The following is a 22,258-nucleotide window of genomic DNA, read 5'->3' on the forward strand; positions in this document are numbered from 1 at the left end:
ACCAGATTTATACTTTCTATTGGGAAGAACAACTGAAGGGACTGACGCCAGCTAACTGCCCTTGACAACAGCACTAGAGAAGAGTTTACACAAGGCCATTGTATCTCCGGCTGTTCTTTTCTCTAGTAAATAAAAAAATGTAATAGCATAACATCCATAAACATTTGCTTTGATTATACTACAGAGAGTTCAGGAACTTGACTCAAACAGGTTGCGTGTCAGGTTTGTCTGATTCTTTTTGGTAAAGCTCCGGGCTACGGCTGGCTTCTTTTCAAATGTGACTCTTTCTCTCTTTGACTCTGCCAACTGTCTGCTTTGAGGCACGTCATGTGTTGCTGGAAGGGGAAACAGAGAAGTCAATGTATTGCATTAGCCTGGCAATCAGGAATGGATTAAAAAAAACAAATCAAAAACTTGCAAAAAAAGGGGAACTCTCCTTAAATCCCCATTGAAGGAAAGGCCATTTTATTGTGGAAACACATTTCCAACGTTCCTCCACAACTCTTCTAGTCTTCAAGAGCATCATGATCTGAACTGAGTTCTGCTCTGAATTAGAGCTTTTTGGACTTTTGTCAAGTTCAGCTTGAGAAGACATTGTGAGTTAAGTGATGCTGCCTTCGAATTTTAAGCTCAAAGTCATTGATGAGAACACAAAAACAGATCATGTGCTATGTTGTAAGACAATTTGGTTGAACCAATGTTTACTTATTTTGTAGTGAGCAATGTAAAAAGGCCAATGCATATGAATTTACCAAAGAAAAACCCTTGAGTACAAAAATACAAAGACCATGATGTTTATAGTCATTTGTTTTGTTATGCTTTACAGTAATAATCAGACTTTACCGATTCTAAAACTCAACCTCCCTTCAATCGTCCCACAGGATGTGTGTGTGGAAGTTGTTTCCATATACAGATCCCATCTGTCTCCATCTGGTCTGATATGCCTACTTAACTGCTCTGTCTGCTCACAGTTGCTGAGTCAATGAACCTCCTTCTCATGAACCAAAGCCTCAGTCATCCTTCCCCTAAACACACTGTCAACGCGTTCATTTAGGGTGATCTGACTCGTATTAATAGACTGGACTGGGTGGGTGGCCTCTTGGACCTCCAATTTGGAGCAGATACAGTTTCTTAAGTATACAGATTCTTAAAAATGACAGCAGAAGGGTTGGAATTATCTGGCTTTTTGAATTGTTTTGCTAATGGCAGTAATGTTTCAGTGCATTAGAAAATAGCTTTATTTTTTATCCCCAACCACTTATATAGACGCTTTTGCTAGCAAGTTTGATTTTATCACTTAAATAATTGTAGTAGTTACTTATTAAGCATGTATTTGACTGTATCTAGTATATAATAATCATTGCAGTTGAAATGATGTCCCATTCGATTTCTTATCCCTGTAGATTCTCATTTGCACACGATGGCTTACGTAAATGTGTTATGGTTCAACTGTTCACCTGTTTGATAAGAATGGAATTAGCGGCCATGATTTGATCTAATATTAGTGTGTGATTCAACTGTGTAAAAGGGTAGGCCAACACTGTGCAGATAACAGAAAGCTAACCTGAAGCCAAGAAAATTATATAACTTTGAAACAAAAGGTTATGCACACTCATACTCAACATAAAAACTGGCAACAGGTATTCCACAGCAGAAACGTTAATCGTTTGTCTATGGAATAATTTTCAAATTCCCCAAGATCCCAAAGGATTTGTCCAAAAATGGCTTTCATAACCGACGGGTAATCTTTGAAGCTCTATTGTTTACTAAATGAATTACTGTGTTTATTCCTAGTATAGGCGTTTGATATCAGATAATGTTGTTTCCATTTCACAGTTGCCTGACAAGTGACAACCACTGTTTTCAACCTTCAAGTGTGTAGCTTGCTGCATTGCTGTGCATCTACACACATAGTGTGGGCAGCATATTGAAGGCTAGGCCTTCTGACCCTGAGATAAGCAGGTTTTTCATTAAATGAAACTCTTTCTTCAGGCACAGTTTAAACTTCTGACCTCATTTCCTTCCTCCAAGTCTCTCTATCTCATTTCAAGATATATACTGCTGTAAAATTCTTCAGTCCCCCACACATTTGAAAGTAGGCTTCAATATAAATAATAAATAACATTAAAAGAACACCAACGGCCATATAGGCATACAGTGGCTATTTTCATTAATTAAATAATAATAATAGTCATTCATGTGTGAAGTGGGTTTTCGGCTCATAATCATGTTGAGAAAATGTTTTCGGTCATGAATGGGCCAGTGCCACCATGTTTTCACTCCTCATTCATTGTTTAATACAGTCGTGCTGCTGTTTCTGCTGCAGAGGCAGGCGGGAAGTTCAGGGACTCCAGCTGTCACATTCCCAGCATTCCAGAGGTGAGCGCTCTGCATTCTTTTCAAACCTGTCAGCGAAAAGGAGTTGACCTAACAAGCCAATGATTGCTCCATAGAATGACTGAGAGAGCACTCTCTTTAAGTCACACACTGACAAGAAATAGAAGAAGGAGACTATGCCAGTTAACAAGTGAATACATTTCTGATCAAATGAGGACGTTAGTCAATAAGTGAGCGAGTGATACAATGCAAACAAAACAAGCAAAAAATGACAAAAAAAAGAGTATAAGTAAATTAGGCAAAATTGATGACTGTGTAGAAAGTCATACATTGCTTTTAATTTACCGGATTGAGTAAAAGTGTGAGTCAAATTAATATCCCAATAACGTCATTGATGTTGCTTGCACAAACTACCTGTGTGTCACTCACTATGTGTACATGGAGTGTATCATCACCTGTTGCAGTTTGCACAACCTGTCCTACTCATAAGCCTCTGCCAACCAAACCACTTCTGCCTCAGGACAACTACAGTATGACCTATGCTCACAACTTAACTACTTCATCTTCTGTCACTCTGGTAAACCATACGTTGCTCAACCACACTGCTGCGAGCCTCCAGGTGCACACTGCTGAATTCCATGCCGGCTTCACTTGCCTTTTAACGGAAAATCAGTTACTGTACAAACTTGCAGATATAGTGTAATGAAATACTTCTATATGAGCTTAAGTTCCTCTAACATCTAGGTTTTATACAGAGGTCACTTTACAATCCCAGAAACAGTGAGACCAGAAGAACATATTCCTATCAGATTACATTGCATGTCTAATTCCATCTCAAATGCGTTGTAAGAGTAACAAGTGACCATGTGCACAAGGACACCAGGACTGAACAATAACAATGTGGAAGAAAGTTGCATCTGTCCTTTCTGGCCCAGCTTCATTCTTGTAGAACTTGTAAAAGGCAAAGTGGCTTGGCGGCGTCACTCTATCAGATGTGAATGTTGTCAGTACAAAGCCTTGTAGCAGAGTGGTGGAGTGTTTTTACTTCTCAAAACACTGTGTTACAATCCCTTATCTGCGGGTAGGTAGATATGACAGATAAGCCGCTGTACACTGTGTGTGTGTGTGTGTGTGAGCTACATGTGTTGAGATTGACATGTATAAGTATATGCAATTGACAAAAAAAGGGCATTTTGGCAGACACCCGATTTATAAAAACGTTTTAAGGATGTTAAGTTTGTCTTTTCTGTGCTACTGCAGAATCATGGCAGTGCAACATAGTGTCCTTTCTATGGATATTATATTCCATTTCTACAAGACCTGTTCTGAAAAATACGCCAATTTGCTTTTAGACACCGGCATCTTCAAAAAGAGACCCATTCTGAAATAACAAAAGGACCACATGGTAAGGTGAAACATGCACATATATCAACAATGATGCATCATTGCCCAAAGTAAGAAAGAGCTAAATATAAAACAAAATTTGATTATTATTTTTTTTATTCATCCAAATTGCTGTGTAACTTGCTGCCAACTTATTAGGCCCTGGGGGTTAGCTGAGAAAGAGGAGCGATGTTGGGGCAGAGAGCTTAATAGGAAGCGGCAGGCAGACAGTAGTCAGTCAGTAGCCAGCCTGGGGTTCCTCTTGTGATGTGGACAGTGACTCAGTGTTTCCACAGTGGGATCTGCCAAACAGGGCCAGGGCCTCCCACAACACGGCTCCTGACAGCGCTCCACACTCAGTCCCACTGGAAGGGAGCAGCTGGCAGCCCGTCAATACCAAATGGATGTGACCAGAATATTTCAGTTAGTTACAGCTGGGGTTTTCTCTCAATTTTCATGACTTAAAATTGTAATACATCAAAGTTAAAGTGAAACAAAGCGTCTTTGTTTTTTGATAGACTGATTAATGAAATGGCCAAGTTCAAAACTAGACTAATCTCTGCTTCATCAGGACTGTGGGTTTCGGTGTCAACATAAGCGACAACAATTAAATTAAGCACTGATGCACTGATGTAGCCTATGTCTCATCCTAAAAGAAGTGAGAAGGTATACAAAAATCACACACCAAAATCTATCAAGTAAACAGCCAGAACCGACCTCTGACTGGTGGAAAACCATGTTTCTGTGACATTCATAGTAAGCTGATTGAGAAAGCAGGTTTCCAAGGCCTGCAAGGAAATGCTAAATCTTTATCACAGCTCACTGATGCAGAATATGAACATAGAGTGAGGGAGAGTCAGGGTCGTGTTCTGCTAAGCACAAAAAAGCAGCAGCTTCTTTATGGTTGGAGACACAAGAAATCTGGGACTCCAAAAAGACAAAGTACCCCCCCCCCCCCCACCCTTCAAAAGTTGATTCTATGGATTAATGTCAGATAGGTCAAGGCTGTTCATGATGTAGTGAGCTGAGCTGGAATCCCTTGGTAAGACTACATTTTAATAGTCCCACGCTGGAAACTGTTAAAGAATATATACAAAGTTGTGAAGGATGTGTAGCAGGTGTGCCTTTTAGTTTTACCCTCTACCTGGGTGCTCTGCCAAGATCTACATAGTGGCCTCCAAAATATCCATGAAAAACATGTGAAAGGCAGGGCTCCAAAAGGACTCAACTCAAGTAAAGTGTGAAAAAAATGTGTCACACCTGTTCAAGTCAGAAATGATGGCTTCATCGTGATGGATAAAGACAATGGGCTGACAATGCGACCTGAATGTTACAAGCTACTTAGAGACATAGTCTGCACATATGGGACCATTTAAAGAGAAAACGTTGGCCAGTTTTTGTCTATTTGCAAAATGTTCAGGATTTTTTTTCCAAAAATCCTTTTTCATTTGTTCACAGCTGCTTTACTATACATGTTTACAAACAGGTAACACATGCAGTAGAGACGATTCCCGATAGAGACGATAAAGTCCTACTCACTCATCTCAACAGACTGTATAACTCACTGTCAATAAGTCAGACCTATCGGGGGAGAAGTAATATTCTAACCTTGCCCCGTTCTTGACTTGATTTTTCCTTTTCGTGGGCAAAACAAAGAGGCAGGCTTACTGGTTTAAAAAAGGAAAGCACATCATCAGTTCTTCTTGAAGGTACTAGAGTTCCCCAGTGTATCAGCGCTGCTTGGCTACCGCAAGGAATGCTGGGACCGCTGTTGACTAGCTACAGCACAGTCTCTGAGGGATTTACAAGGCAGGATGGACACGCTTTAACTTTGCTTGTGCACTCTACTGAATCCTCCCCACCACATAGGCAACATGTTATATTGCTGTGGCAACAAACAAAAGTATTTAAAATCCTGAAGGTCAAACAAATGCAAGAACAAGAAGCCACGCGTAAATAAACAGTTTTGTTTTGGCATTTTTGTAACATTGTTGTTTACAGCGATAGTTGAGCCGTAATGGTGACTGATGCAAACTGACCAGTGGTATCTGGGAGAAGCACGGGGAGAATGGCTCAGTGCTTTAACAGAATAAATAGTCGCTTAAACAGATAGATTGGACAAAGAACAAAGAAGTATTTAATATACGATATTCCAAATCATTTGTTTCAGTTAAGCTGGCCTAAGGAGTAATGTATCCATTGGCCAGAATACAACACAACGAGTCTTAACTTTCTCTTGATTAGAGAAGCTATCACTTGTATTCCCCCAGGTTTACAATGTTTGTCTCCATTTAAACAATAACAGCTGATTTTCTGAAGATAATAATGGACATGTTAATACATTTTTCCCTAATTGACCTTTGGCTAAGCCCCGCCCTCCTTAGTTACTGTTGCTAACTCGGACAAGTTGTCGCAGCTGACTGCTTGTTTACAATATGGCAGCTCTCTCTCGCACATACACACACAGACCAGACGTATTTGAAATGACACGACAGTGACTGCAGGTTCTGTTTTGTGCGTACTGTAGTTTTCTCTAAATGATAAAACATCTCATCCATCAACTTAACGGACTCGTCTCTCACATCAAGGGCCGGGAAGTACGCAGGGGAACAAGTCAAACCTTCGCCGATTTACACTACTCGGCTTCTTCTGTTTAGCTTTCAAAATAAAAGACAGCACTCAATGTTCTGTAGGAAATCTAACTGAAGGCACCTCCATAAACTAAATCTTAATAGATAAAGTACCAGTAGCATACAGGCTATGTCCAGCATCAGAATTAAACCATCTCTTTATCCTTGATTATTGCACAGCTCCAACTATGTTTGTCCATCAGCAACAATGAAAACACAACTGCTCAATTGAATATAAAAAGCATCATGGCTTGCACTCGGCATAAATTCATCAACTGATTATTAAATAAACCCCAAAATAGTTTCTGACTCACCAATCTGACTCCCTGGTTGTAGAAAGAAGCAAGCTGATAGTTATCATCCAGTGTGACTGACAGCAGAGCTAGCTAGCATCCTTCCGTTCATGTAGGCTACCTGCCCGTTTGAAACGCTCGTACATTGTTGGTCCTTTTCGCTGTTGTAAACCGTCCAAGGCTGGCGCAGGCATTTCTCTTGCTATTCATTCTTTCCCTTTTTAAAATATAATCCAACTTGTTAAATTTCCTCCAGTCTGAAATATCTGCGGGCACTGACAGCAGCTGCAATGTTGACTTTAAAATCCGCGGGGGTAACGACGTGAATGAGAGCAGCTGGCGTAATCACGTATCGCTGTTGCATGTGGCCCAGGCACATCGTTTGGCCATTTTTGCGTCTTTAACAATTAATAAAGCCAAGAAAACAACAAAAGTGTCGCAGGCTCCAATGGTTCTCTATGGAGATAGATGCTGAGAATGTCCGAGTCTGGATCCTGGGTCGTTAGTAGTTAAACGCTATTGGTTCATTTGCATTCGGGGGCGGGGCTTAGCGGGGACTGAGCCAAAGGTCAATTCCGAAGGCTGAACATGTTAAATAAGTATTCGGATTGTATTAGTCCATAAATTAATAAGAGGCCCAATGCAAGGATAAAGAATCTTGTGAACTAAATATGGCTTTTTAAGAAGTTTTTAAAGACGATTTTTTCAATCAAATCAAGACTGTCTGCTGATGGCAAAGGCAGCATATTTCACAAATCATGACACCGGTGTAACAATAACTAATTGGCAAATATTTACATACTCATTTTCACATTGCTGGCAGCCATATGTTCTTAAACAAGTATGTTTCAAGAGTGTATGTGAAGTCTTAACTGGTGATATAATATTTTAACCATGACAATGACATCCATTCTGTAATTTATATCATTTATGCTCCGAAACTATTGAGATCTTTTCTTGACTGATTAATTGTTCAAGCACGCGAAGGGCAATCAGTTCAGCACATTCTCACAATAACACACACACAGCTGGAAGTCTATGCTGCTTTCTTGAATATTGACATACATTCCTGACCAGTTTTGCAAGGTCCTAAAACTGCTTTAATAAGAGTACGCAACAGGTGGTTATACAGGCCACTGATTGACGACTTCTGCTCAGAGGGAGTAAGAACCAAAGCAGAAAATAGTCAAGACAAAAGGATTTCTGATATATTCTGGTAAAGGGCGAGGCGATAAAATTATAACAAAAAAAATCATGTCCGTATCATTTTATATTGACATGATACTGGTGAAATGAGCATCAGTGACCCCGAAGAAAATACAGATCCACTGACTGACCATATATTGCCATTAACAGATACCGAAAACACAATTTGTACACAATCTCATTAGCCTTCGCTATTTGACAGCTAGCCTTTAGAGGAAAGCAAATGATCAGCTGACGTTAAACATGTCAAATAAACCCTGTCATTGGTTGAATAAAAAGGTGCTAGGACAGGCCACCTGCCGCCTCTGTCTGCATTCCCCCGCAAACTTTAACTCAACAGGTCAGAGCTGACGATATCTGCCCGTTCACGCCTGCTGCCATGCAAGGAATGTAGCTACACTTCACATACACACACACACACTCGCAGGCAAACGTGTGCACACTAGGAACCCTGGGCTGCTATGCTGGTAGGCTGGCGGTATACCACAGGGAAAGCTGACCTGTTTAAGTTCAAACAATACCCAGCGGGACAAAGCCTGCTGTTGTTGTGGCCCGCTGTGTGAATGAGGGACTTCCAAACAGGTTTGAAAAAGCCAAGCTATTAAAAATATACAGGCGTTGGTTACAGGAGCCTCTGCTTTACTGACTCATCAGCTCATCATTAAAATAGGTTAAGTAAACAGTGTGGTAGTAGTAGTAAAAATAAAGTTGTACTTAACAAAAATAAAGTCAAATCTCTATTCTACAACATTTAGATCATTGCCATGTTTTCATGAGGTCGAGAGTTCAACAGAAATGTGCGCTATTGATAATTCCTGTCGTTGCATCATGCAGTATAATATATTTTTTGTATTGATGGCATGCCTGGCCAAAATGAACTTGAACGACCACAGCTCTCTTGCATGCACATTGCATCATTGAACAGGCGAAGTGAGTCACACAATGATTGGCTGTTTTAAATCGCAAACAAAAAAAGTCCTCTTTCTTTTCAATGTTACGCCATGTTATGAGTTTTAACTTCAATAGGTGGTCCTGGTGGCAGATGAATATATGATGGGGCATTGGTATCACCGCTCTATGAAACCCAACAATATTGCCACACAGTCACACGCACCATAGAACTTGCTCACACGACTTGAATCACTACAGTTTGTGAGCGTGTCTCTGCACTCCAGTCCACAGGCCCTTCAGCTAGGTTATGAGAGGCTTTTATTGGCTCCACAAGGAAAGCTTTCATTGCCCTGGGGTCAGGGGAAGGCTGTGTTTATCTTACCATATAAAACACAAAACACACACACACAGACACACACCGTCTTCCACCGGGTTCCCCCTCTCAAATTTTTTTTCACACACTGACTCCTCTGTATCGTTTTTAATTTCGGACTCTTAACTCAACTCTGCAGTGTATTGGCACATTGAGGTATGTTGATGTTGTTCCGTGTGTGTGTGTGTGTGTGTGTGTGTGTGTGTGTGTGTGTGTGTGTGTGTGTGTGTGTGTGTGTTGCTGCATTTATGTCATGTTGGATTTACTGAAACTAATCTGGGGAAAATCTTCTCCTTCTTTGGGTCATTAACATCGCCTTTCTTACGACACAGCAGCAAACATGGCCACAAATACATCCGCCAATGTTGGCAGTCCAAAGTGATGAATATGACAACTATATGTTAAGGTAGGGTCAACTCATGGGTTGCTGCCTTGGACAAAAACTCACAGACAACTTCAAAGCCCATAAAACATATTTTCTAAATTAGCATCTTGCTAGCATCTTGAGTCAGTGTTGGTTGGGGTTGAAGACTCCAAGCTTGACAATGAAAACAAAGTTGGAGTTAGAATGAAGTGAGCCTAATCAAACGACTGTAAGCTGCCCCTCATCTCTGCTTGACGATGCTAAGCCAGTGCTAGCATAATATATTGCGGGTTATGTAGGCGGAATGTTTTGTCAAGGCAGGCTAATTCATAAAGCAAAAATAAATCATTTTCTGTCTCGATTTTTTGGTAATCGTCAATTGTGTTATTGAAATGCGATGCCAAATCTATGAAGTCCCTCAGTTATGCTACTATACGTGTCTTGTGTCTTATGAGCTGCCATACTCAAACTTTACTTCCATATTTCAAATTCTCACAAGCCCTTCTGCATGTTGTTGTTTTTCTCAAGGGCAGTGCTATTTTCAGTTTAAACATGCTTGACACTTACAAATCATGATGTGACTATGACATGGTTTATGAAAGTATTTAAATACTCAAAGTGCATTGATCGTATGGTGTATATACTCATCTCAAAGTAGTGCAGTCTAGCCAAATCAATGATCAGTGTGTCACCACGTCAGTTTCAAATATAACAGCAGGCAAACCCACAACTTGAGAATAACACCAACCAAATGCTGAGAAATGAGTTTTGACTTAAGCATACATTCTAACCAGACCATACATAAACTTTTAATGAGACACCTCCAGCATGCTGAACTTCTAGTTTATCGTCCTGAACAAATTTCTCTGCAGGGTAAAAAAAAATCCAGCCTAAGGAACATAACCCTAAAAATTCTTAAAGAGGACCTATGATGCTTTTTGACTTTTATGACCTATAAACGTTGTTATGATGATTCATAGTCATGCTTAACCATACTAAATTATCAAATAATGACTTACATGCATTTCGACGTATTCCCTGCTGACCGTCTGGGGTGTCTGTGCAGAGCACTAAACACTATTCTAGCCAGTCGAGAAGTCACGTCTTCAAAGCGGTCTACCCTTTCATAATTCGTGACGTCGCATAATAATTCGTGACGTGACCACGCGGATGTTTCCATGTATGGTAATGCTGTCACTTCCCTGTTCGCGTCTGCCTCGCGCCCTTATAGGTCCATGCTCGCGCTTCCCGCCACTGAAAGTGTTCCGGAAGGAAGGTAACCAATCACAACGGAGTGGGGTTTGCAAGAGGGGGGGGGGGGGGGGGGGGGTAGCAGAGATGGCCGATGCACAGGCGGAGGGAGCGGAGATTGCCGAAGCACACACCAGGGTTCGACATAACGTATAGCCCGATGGCCCGGGGCCAGTAAAATCATATGCAGGGCAAGTTGATTGGCCAGTGACTGAGTCACTGGCCCGCCCGGGCCAGTGACTCAGTCTACATCATGGTTAATTGAAATGCGCGTTGAGAGTCGGAATGAAAGCAGTGTTTATTTAAGACTCAATATAATAAACCTAATATAAAATATATTTTTTTAATGAAAGGCCAGTGGACAACCGATGCGTGGGCGTTTTGACAGGCGGAGCAACAAGCGGGTGCACTCTCGCTCCGTTGGCAGAGCTGCCTACCGTCCGCCTGCGAGTCGACAAATCAATCGACTTGCTTTGCCCCCTTTCTTTCTTCCCACAGCAGAGGTTGAGGTGCAGAAAATGATAACTGCGCTTTTCCTTTATCTGCCGCCGTAATGTTGCAGTATTTGCATCCAAGCCCCAATGGTAATACAAATGAGAGGCTTTATTTAAACGCTGTGAATGCGTCTCCGGTGATTGTGTCGGTTGTAGACAGAAACGAACGGAGGGACTCCGCTCACTGTACAGTTCCTATAGTCGCGCAGTTTGGCACTGTGTTTTCAGGCTCGAGACATTCAATCAGATCGCGGAAGTCTTTCCCATTGAAATCGCTAACGGGGAGAATATCCCCGGTTATTATTTTAGCCACAAACCACAGTTCATCTGCCCGGCGGCTCACTCGCTGGCGAGATCACACGGTGAAACGCTGCTGTGATCGGACGAAGGCATTGTGTGTTTCTAAGGTGATTTAACGTCATAGCCTTAGACGAGCGTTTAACTTATGCTGCATATTTTGCACTGCATTGTTTTTTATCAATAGTTTGAAAAAATGGTCCCACACCGGACTCTTATGTGAAGCTGACACTTCATGGAGAAGTGACACTCCTGCAGCGCGCTCACGACCAGACGTGAACTCGTACACGGTGAAATCTCCCATTAAAAAAAACGGCATAACCCACTGATTTTCGGATTTCTATTCTATTTTTAAAGTCAACTTGAGCGCAAGTGGAAAACCCGTCATTCGGTCGACACATTCACATCCCTAATGCATATAGAGAAAGTAATAAAAACAGCCTACCACACCACAAAGAATGATCAGACCTTCATCTCTTATTTTTTTTTTTATGTTTGAACATGACTTCTGCAGGTGAACTATTCATTAAACTGCCCAAATTCAATAATAAAAACAATCATCAAACTACTGGACTTTAAAATACTGGCCCACTCTTTCAACATACTTTCAGTTGTAGGCTTCTAATTAAATATGTTTGCCTGGTTTTATATTATGTGTATGAGCAATATCAACATTTCATATAATTAACTAAAAGAAAAATAACCAAATCTAAAGGGAATATCTATACTGTTACAGTATAGATATTCCCTTTAGATATGGTTATTTTTCTAATACAGGTATTAAAATTATTGACACTAAATTATGAAGAAAAAAAAGTGTGTGCAGGGCCAGTGAAAATAAACAAGGGGCCAGTAAAACTCGGATCCACTGGCCCGGCGGGCCAGTAGGAAAAAAAAGTTATGTTGAACCCTGACACACACTCAAGTGTTGACAGGACGTACTGGATCGCCAAAATAAGAGAAAGAGCTTCCCGAAAATCTACATAGTTTTTTGTGATGTGATTCGTGTCAGGTTGCTCTATAGCAGTGTAAAACAAGAAATTAAGACCAGAAAAGTAGTATAATAGGTCCTCTTTAAACATGTCACAACAAACACTAAAATATACTTTTACTCCTGCTCAAGTCAATCTTGTTTAAACTAGTGCCAAGGTACATAAGAGCAAACAAGATAAAACAAAACATACTATTGAATGCATCACAATGGCACAGTGAGACCCTGGATATCAAATAACTTTAATGATTTGATCCGAGATTAGATTATTTTCTATCGAGAGAGTGTAGGGAAAAAATATAGTTTCCAAGCTCATTGAAAATAAAAGGTAAGCAGTGTTTCCCCCAGAAAATGGCTTAGTCAAGGTGGTCACTGCCCTGGGTCATTGGAGGCGCGGCGCAAAGCGCCGCGGCGAAAATTTGGGGGGTATTTTGCTCAAAGATGCCAATGCGCAGTAAAGAAATAAACTGTTAATTTGAATACAACAGACACTGACCTTACAGTTGTGCAATTTTGTTTGCTATGTGCAGGTACAAATGATGTGCAAACATGCAGTACAAAGCACAATTAAAGAAAACCTCTACTGTTTTGGTGCAATACTATACAGACACACTAAATACAAATAATGGACCATACACTCAACATGTGTATGCACATAAAAGTGAAAATTCAACTTTAAAGTTCCTTTCTGGATGGGGGGCTGTTGCGATTATTATGGACAATAGGCATACTGTGATGCGATAGCCTATCATTCATTAATGGTTGTTTTTAGCCTACTTGCTTGATTTCTTTTTAAATACAGGGTTTATTGGTCGTTTTCTAACATGTATTTCCAAATTTAAAACATAAAAATAAAGCAGCATTGAAAATTCAGAAAATAAATCTTCTTGGCCTACACTAGCATGCTGTATGAAAAATAACTCAATAGTTGAAATAATAAATACAATGTGTTTTCCCCTTAAAATGACTAAATACATTTCTCCAAAGGTCAAAGACAGTAACAGTGTGGCACTTCTGTAAACACTTACTGAAACTTGGCTGGGCCATCACTCTCATGCATTCATCAAACTTTTCTCTGCGCTGTCTGAGCTGATAGATAGGTTGTGTTGCCACGGTGATGTGGAGTCTTAAACTGTTCTAGCTTTGCAGAGCACTTCTTTCTGTTCAGCTAAATATCCCCATAGAACTGCACCGCGTTTATTATCGCCACCAGTTAAATGTCGGTTTAACTCTCCCGCGTGCATGCTGTAGTCGCGTGGTGCAGTACGGTCGCGCGCACAAAGCCGCGGACAAAGAGCAGCTGATAGAGAAACGCTTGGAGACACATGCTTTTTACCTTTCGCGCAGTTATGACCATGTATAAGTACACATCGCGCTTGCTAGTACATTAATTGTGCAGCACTAAAAAAAAAAAAAAAAAAAAAAAAAAAAAAAAAATATATTTTTTTTTTTTTTTTTTTTTTTTGGGGGGGGGTGGGTGGTAGTCAAGGCGGGGGGCTGGCGTTGCTAAGGCGGCCGCCTTAGCTATAAAGCGCTGGGGGAAACACTGGTAAGGATTAATTGCGACTTTGATGGCCCAGTTCCAGATATGAGTTATGAATAATGTCTTGTCTTGAAGGTCTATTCAAAATTTCCCTTGAAATAAAAGTGAATTGTGATAACTATCCCCCCCCGCCGATATTCAACTAACTCATTTTGCAGACTCGACAATGTATAATTTATTATGCATCTCCCTTAAATAAGACATGGTGAGCTTGAACTTAGTCTGCATTTCAAAGATGAGGCCTCAAGCGACGCTGGTGTCAAACTGGTTTTTGGCCTCGGCTGTGTGTGGACATGCATGTTTGCTCACATTTTAAGAAAGAGCTTGTCTGAATGGAGCATTTACACATCCAGAAAATATGGGATGAATACACCATATCTAATATCTATCCATAACACTTTGGTTGAAATGACATGAAGATACGTTTCCTCAAAGCTTACATTTCCCTCGGTAAATTGTCTAGGTAATATCAGTCACATTGGACTAAATGATAAGGGAACCGAAAGTTGGGACCGCCCTTTTTAAATGGCAACCTCAAGAATTAGAGACTGTTTTATGTGTAGTGTTAATTTGGATGTAAATATTGTACTGATATGCCCTGTATGAGGCTGTTGTCACTGTGCTTATGTTGGACTTGCATCAGAAGTGTGCATGTTCAAATGAATATGTTTTACTTCCAATTCAGCCAGATTTCTGCCTTGGCACACTGTTGAAAGCCTTCAATCTGCAGTTGAGTCTCTTCTGTATTGAAGCCTCCGTGATATAATACTGTATAGCTACTGAAACAATAAGGAGCACTAGTCACTCTGAACTAAACTATGAAGATGACATCCTTGTTTAACACATAGGTAGCACAGCCAGCAGCTAAAGCTAGAATGTGCTAAAGGTGCTGGAATGTATCTATGGCCAATCAGATGCCAGCGTTTGAAAATACAGATCACTTGTCAGGCAGTGCATGCTTATGGAACTTCATGTCTTCAGTTCCACAGCTACTTGTGAAGCAGGCACGCCATACTGCTGCTTTTAACAGTGAAGTAAATAAGTTATCCCGTATTAACAACACAAATGCAAAGGTCCATCCACCTATAGTTGTTTTCCCACAGTCTTATGTGACCTATATTAGGAAGGCAACACCTGAGTAAAAGACCTCAAACCAACAGGCTTCAGTTTCACATCTAAACCTTACAGGAGGTTTTACTCATTTCCTCTTTAAAAAAAAGATTTGCCATAGTAGAGTGTTTGTTAGGCCAAATCATTTTGAAGTGTACTACACAACCCTTTTCAAACTGTTTTTTTATTGCTTATATTGCCCTACTATAACAATTTTAACAATGCTAATTTTTGTGAAGTAATCTTTGCGTTCTAATTCCCCTTCAGAAGAATTGAAGATATATGGATAATGCCAAGTTGATGTAAGATCTTTTGGAGATGACTGATTCTTTAACTGCTGCATAATGTGCACATGAATGTAAAACTAGATGAATGACACAGACAGACACAGTAAAATGATATTTCACTGTCTTGAGCTTTCCCCAGGTGTGTGGCAGCTGTTCTTCATACAATGAACGGGAGCCAAAAGCCTCAAAGGGAGGAAAACTACCAACTCGCTCATCTGTGTGCCGACTCTGTGCAGATGGTCAAATATATTGAGAAAATAAATAAATAAATTACAACAGTATTATCCTTTAATTCTTTGAGCTGCATCAGCGACTCAGCATTGAGTCAACCAACCTCTTTGGTAACACACACACACACACACACACACACACACACACACACACACACACACACACACACACACACACACACACACACACACACACACACACACACACACACACACACACACACACACACACACACACACACACACACACACACACACACACACACACACACACACACACACACACAGCTTATTTAGAAATGTGTTTCTTTGCGTAGCACTCAAAGAATACAGTGTTGACCACACACACTGATAGACTGTATCTCCTCCTCTGTAATGTTCCGTCTCCACTCTAACTCTGCGTTTCTCTTTCTCTCCCTCACTTGCACCTTCCCAAGAGAGAGCCTGTCTGTGGCTTTGTGATGGTTGGAATTTCCCATAAATGTCCAATCTGTGCCATGCCGCGTAAGCCAAAACCACCATAAATCAACCGGGAAAATGTGTTGTTCGTTAACACCAGAGCATCTAGATGGCACAGAGAAAAGGTACAGTATAGGCAGGCAGGCAGGGAGGGCCGAAGAAGGGATGAATGGAAAACCCCACACAACAGCATGGGAAAGGTTGACGAGGCAGAAAATATGCGGTAGGAGAGAGATGTTCCACTGAGCCAAACATCTGTACGGGAGACAGACGGACCTACAGCAACTAAAACTTTACCTTCCAAAAATATCAGCAGACAATGTCAACCAGAAAGACTTCAGATTAAGCACAACACCTATTCTGTGCTCAAGTCCTTACTATGTTTGACTTCTTTCCTGAATGTATAATAGACATTTTTAAATAATTATAATTGATATTTAAGGTGTCACGTTATTTACATTCAACTACTACATTGACAGTTCCAGCTCTAATTTTTTTTTAACAATAATGTATTTATTTTTCTCCAAAAGTATTGATTGTTCTCTTGATGACTGACACCACATTGATTGTGAATTTTGATCAATTGAGGAATATTGTATGCTATGCTTATCCAAGTCATGATCCCCCCGTTGCCACAAATGAAATCCAATACTTATGATATACTCAAACTACATGAAGTGGCATGTTTAACCAGGAGAATTACATTTCCGAACTTGCATCTCTCGTCAAGGCAAAGCACTGTGTGGATTTAGATTTATTCATCAACTGTTTGGTGTTGCTGTTGTTTGAGGCTGTGATTTATCCCGGAGGAGAGGTTTGACTATTTTGTCTGGATGTATGATGGTCCCGATGCTCGCTGAAAGTTCCACTACCACCATGTATCAACCACCCTGGTAAAAGGGGTGATTCTTCCAGGTAAATTGGGAGAATTAGCAGAAATGTATTGCTAGATATATGTAGTTGATATAGCAAATCACAGATCTGCTTCACTGCAATGACTTGTTTCATACATCTTTGGACTAAACGCGGGGCTGTTATGGTTTGTTCCAGCGTGCACAAAAGCCCTCTATGGCGGTGTGAAAGCGGCTTTCTATCTAACGTGCAGCCACAAACAAACAGAGGATCACAGCCATAAAGAGGGGCCTTTTCAAATGCCTCGTGCAAAGCTGAAGCCTGACTGGTATTTTTGTTTTTTTCAAAAACAGTTTTTTTGTACTCTGAAAGTGTATTGAAAAGTGCTTGCACTTCAAAACTATTACCAGCAGCTGTACGTGGAAAGGAGTATACGGCGTGAGCTATTTCTGGGCACAGTGCGTAACTAAAGCAATGACAAGCCAGCTGTGTTTCCACAGCTTCTTGTAGGGAGGAGGAGGAGGAGGATGATAAAGCAGGCAGCAGTGATTCACTTTTCCTAGCTTCATTCAAGCTGAAGTTTACACACACTATCTCCCGGGCTTTGGCATAAGCCCACAGCTGATGGGAAAGTGTGACTTTGTGTTTTGTTTTGAGTGTGATCCAGAATTTGGAGGCCCAGAATGCATTGCAGTCAAAAGATACCAACTTAACCACGTTCAAGGACCGAACAGCTACCATTTATCGGCTTGAACCCATTTTTCCACACTGAAAGTGTGTCAGCTGTAGCTTTCTGATCCAAGAAAAGCTACAGTAGACTTTGATGGCTTGACTAAAAGTCTCACACATTTATATAAGGGCCCCCTGATATCACCCACAGGACACAGTATGGTCCCTGCACCCCAGTTTGGGTACCACTAAAAAGTTTTAAAAACCTCAATACATTTTGTCCTGTATGACTGTGCTTCGCTCTGGGCTTTTTCCATCTCTGCTTTGCACAGTGACAGTCACTGCCAAACTGCTGTACCATAGCCAACAGTTAAACACCTGAGACCTGAGAAGGACTGAAGCTAGCTGACAGGCTTGTATCCATGTACAGTGTGTGTACCAATTTGCATGTGACTGAAAGGAAAAGTCCCAATTAGCAGGATAATTTGCCCACAAACAACTCGCTGTTAACTAATTTTAGTCAAACTCCACTGACAGCTTGAGCGTAGGCCTATAGTTTCCCCAGAGCGAGGTGAAGCAGCAACAGTTGGATTTATTTCTGGCTAACATTAGCAAGGCGATGCTAATTAAGGAGACAATAGTTTTGTTTACCTCTGCTGTCCGCAGCGAGGGCGGTTTCTTCAAAGCCTGTTTGAAAGAAGTTTCCATGGCTCCGGTCATTTTCATAACGTCGGCTCAAAGCCACTCCGGGACTTTTTTTTGTACTCCTTTACTTTAGGGTCACTTCTCGTCGTTGCTCTTTCAAGTCGAGCAGAGCTGAACAAACTCACATCCCCGTGGGTCTAGTCCTAGCCGAGCATGGATGGAGTTTAGCCCCGGACCACAGCGACCCGCGAGCTCCTACTCCTTCCCAGGAGAGAGTAAAAAAAAAGAAAAAAAGTTCAGGTTTAACTAGTGCTCGTGCGGGTAAGAGTAAATACCCATACGGTGAGACAGAAAGTTAAATGTATGGCACATGTCGTCTTGACTTCTCTACATCTTCGGTGAAGGAAATATCCAGCTCGGTAGCTCTCGTCCGTCACAGTCAGATCCAGGAGTTCAGATTTAGATCCCTCCTCCCCAAGAGCTGAGAGCGAAGAGTTGACGACATCTGTCTGCCGCGAGAGGATGCTGCGTTCACATGCTGGCGGAAATAAGGCAATGTATGATGATAGAGGTGACACATACATAGGAGGACTATAGAAAGTCATATTGATATGATGGATGGATGGACAAATCCATATTTATCTATGAATCAACATACAGTTATAGTCTATTGTGTAGCTTTAATGGCATAAAATGGCTTTTATTGGTTTTGGAGCTGGAAGGAACGAGCTTGTAAAGGGTCTTTGAACGCTTACATATCCATTCTGACTTCTGAATCTGAAGTCAGATTGCCTCCATAGACGACTGCTGCTCAACATGCGAAATAATCGGACTATTGATGTACAGTTGAGAGAAACAGCTCACTCAAAACACTAACGTGTTCAAATAATGAAATAAAAAAAGTAAACGTCACACCAAGTTTTGACTTGTTTTTAAATTGCAGGTTACAGTTTAACCTGTAAAAACACACTGGACAATGGCTTGCTTTCACTGCACTTCTCCTAGTTTCTTCTAAACTTAGAATAAACGCCTGACTTCACCACCATCTGTATTTGTCCGCCTCCTAAAAATAGCTCTTCACGTGAATGGCAGCGATTTTCTCACTGACTGGAGACTCATATTGCCTGGCAGTGTGTTTGCTTTCAGCCGGGACACTCCTTCCTTCATTGCATAACTGCGGTGTGTGTCTCTGTGTGTGTGCTCGTTTCGTTTTACCTCCTGTGCCGCGAGGTGGGTGGGTGGAGTCGCAGCAGCCAATTTCAGGGTGGCAAATTCAAAAGGTGGGTTAAAAAGTAATTACATAATCCAGATAATTTACAGCTACTTTTCCAGTCTGTTATCTTGCATATAAAAATGTTTAAATAAATAATGTTATAAGAGGAAGAGACAATTACAAGAGATAACCTGCAAAACCTTAACACAGACCATGACCAGTTATTATACAATCCTAATTTATTCGGTGTTTGAGGGAAAAGAAAAAGAAACCACAGCTGCTTACTGGAGCTGTGAAGTAACCTCGAGGGCCAGACTTGTGGTTTCACACGCTTGTAATGTTGCTTTTTAAAGGTTAATCTGAACAGGTACAAACCAGAATATGTAATCGGATCCACTGTATAGATGTTAATGGTTTGATTCTTTGACAGAAAACTTTCCAAAAGACACACGTAAATTCTTATGATCGGCATCTTTATTGCACAACATTCCCATAAAATTGGGAAAAAAATAATTCTTAAAAGATATTCTGTACAAATACATGGAAATAAACTGAGTATGTACAGTCAACATGAACCGTTACACATACCATGGGCAACTAAATAATTTATGTATATACAACGAGGGAAAAGCAGATAGAAATCCATACCTTTTAAACATAATGGCTGGGTTGTACAAAATGTAGGCTGATACAGCGGAACATCATCTATACAGTAACAAGCATGTACATATCATATCTTACCAGCAAAATGAGCGCTCCAGAAGCCTGCGATGCATTCATGCCACATTTCCATTAAGACTTGGGTCATATACAGGGTGCGATTTGACTTTAGATTTTAGGAAACTTCCGAAAGTTACTTTCAGTTAATTGTCCTGAATGGATTAACATACATGTTTAAAAATCAGGAATTCCCCTTCAAACTTTTCACTTTGTTTATAATGAATAATTCAGTTTATAATTTAGGAATTATTAAACTCGAGCAAAGTTACATGTGAAAATTTGGAAATGTTCTACTCAAACCTTTTTTACGCTCAGCAAATCGCACCCTGGTTATATGGCGAAACATCCAGAATCATTTATCTGTCAATGAAAAAATAAAAAAAACAAGTGTTCGACCATAGTTTTTTTGTTTATGAGTGTATAACCGTCGTAGAAACGTGTTTGAAGATAGTGTTAATCGATAGATATTGTAATGCACTATAAGGCCTACTGTGTTCCTCTACTCTCTCTGCAGCAAACATCGAAACCGTAAACATCGTACAAAGATAGGGAAGCTATAAAAGTGTGAAAATATTTCAGCATTTTGGTTTTAAAATATATGTAGATGATGCGTGTTTTAGCGTTGCCACAGTAAAAGACCCCTCCTTTTCCTAAGTTTAAACACATTCTGAAGCTAAACTGATTTTTCTTCCATTTGTCTGTGTCACGATCATCCTTCCCTTTTTTTTCCAAAGAACACAGCATACAGTCTGCAAACAGTTATGACATTTTTCCGATTAAAATAGCTTAATAAAGTACTCCTCAGGGTTTTCTATGGGGCAACTGTAAATGTGTGTGTCATCTACCGCCCATATGAACATCTGAGGTAGTGCTGTACCTATGATAAGAAGGTCAAAGCCACTTTAAGCCATTACAAATGTTTGAAGAACCAAAAATCACAGAGAGCATCTATTACCCCCACATGGCCAGAAAAAAAGGCTTTAAAGTCAGGTGTGCATTAAAATTAGACAGGAAAAAATTGAACGTTGTAAAATATCTTAGGGAAATTTGACTTGTAAACAAATACATGAAGATAAAAAAAAAACATAATTAGCATGAGATTGATAATGTTCTTAATGATATTTACCACAAGCTAATGTTTAAAACTGTCCATCTGTTTCCTGTCCATCACTTTATACGACTGGGTTTGAGATTGTACAGAAAAAAAAGCAGTAAAATAAAACAAATCCATTGTTATTATACTGTAGATATCTTAAAAGTGTCATTTTTAACTGAAAAAAACAAAAAAACAATTAATATAATAAAAGTCTTTGGCTTTTGTGTCCAAAAATAAAAAGAGTCCTGTTTTAAAAGAAACAAACATTCCAACCACAGGAGAAGGTCATTTCCTGGATACCTCAGTCTAACCTGCAGAGCCCAACTCTGTCTGTGTGTAGACTGTGGTCTCTGGCTCCCCCCAGTGGTGCAGTGTCAGCATTGCACCACATTCAGCAGCAGTGGTGGTGAGGGGAGGGAGGCGCTGGCTGTGTGGGCTGTGGTCCGTAAAAAAACGTGCACTGCTCAGGTTGAGAACAAAGATCCCACTTAACCCAGGCAGGCAGGGTAACCATGTTGGGGGGGGTCATATGGAGCATGGGTGGCCATTTTGGGGCCCAAAGTGACACCGCCCAGGTATGACTGGTTTCCTCACCCGCTTGGGACCTTGGACTGTGCAAATTAAAGTCTCATAGCAGGATCTGGGCCACATAGGGGGAGTGAGTGCTGGCCACCGCCGCCAACAGTGGAAGGTCACTAGACTCGATTCTGCAAAGACACCAGAGAAAAAGATCGGGATATTATAACAGGGTTCCTACAGCTCAAGGCAAAATAGATTTATAAGACTTTTTTTTTTCAATGCCACTTGGAATTAAATTAAAGTTGATATTATGCTTATTTTCAGAGTTCAAAATTGTTATTGTAATTTGGGTTTCGAACATCTGTCTTTAAGCCCCGCCTTCCAAAAAGCCCAGTCTGCTCCGAT

The 22,258-nt window shown here is 40.6% G+C and overlaps 2 protein-coding genes across 6 annotated transcripts in view; both read right to left on the minus strand.

The window, feature by feature from the left end:
- rapgef6 (Rap guanine nucleotide exchange factor (GEF) 6) overlaps positions 1 to 18,704 on the minus strand; it is a 137,736-nt gene extending 119,032 nt beyond the window's left edge. For both annotated transcript variants that reach the window (XM_080040439.1, XM_080040438.1), the window contains exon 1: positions 18,312 to 18,704. In XM_080040439.1, the coding sequence (XP_079896565.1) occupies positions 18,312 to 18,386 (75 nt within the window). In that variant the 5' untranslated portion in view covers positions 18,387 to 18,704. The remainder of the gene's footprint in view (positions 1 to 18,311) is intronic.
- Positions 18,705 to 20,079: 1,375 nt separating this feature from the next.
- Positions 20,080 to 22,258, minus strand: part of fnip1 (folliculin interacting protein 1) — a gene marked incomplete at its 5' end in the record, with an annotated part of 46,195 nt that continues 44,016 nt past the window's right edge. For all 4 annotated transcript variants that reach the window (XM_080041024.1, XM_080041026.1, XM_080041025.1 and 1 more), the window contains one exon: positions 20,080 to 22,041. In XM_080041024.1, the coding sequence (XP_079897150.1) occupies positions 21,963 to 22,041 (79 nt within the window). In that variant the 3' untranslated portion in view covers positions 20,080 to 21,962. The remainder of the gene's footprint in view (positions 22,042 to 22,258) is intronic.

Source organism: Ammodytes marinus (genome assembly GCF_949987685.1).
Source record: "Ammodytes marinus genome assembly, chromosome: 14".
Lineage (NCBI taxonomy): Eukaryota > Metazoa > Chordata > Actinopteri > Uranoscopiformes > Ammodytidae > Ammodytes > Ammodytes marinus.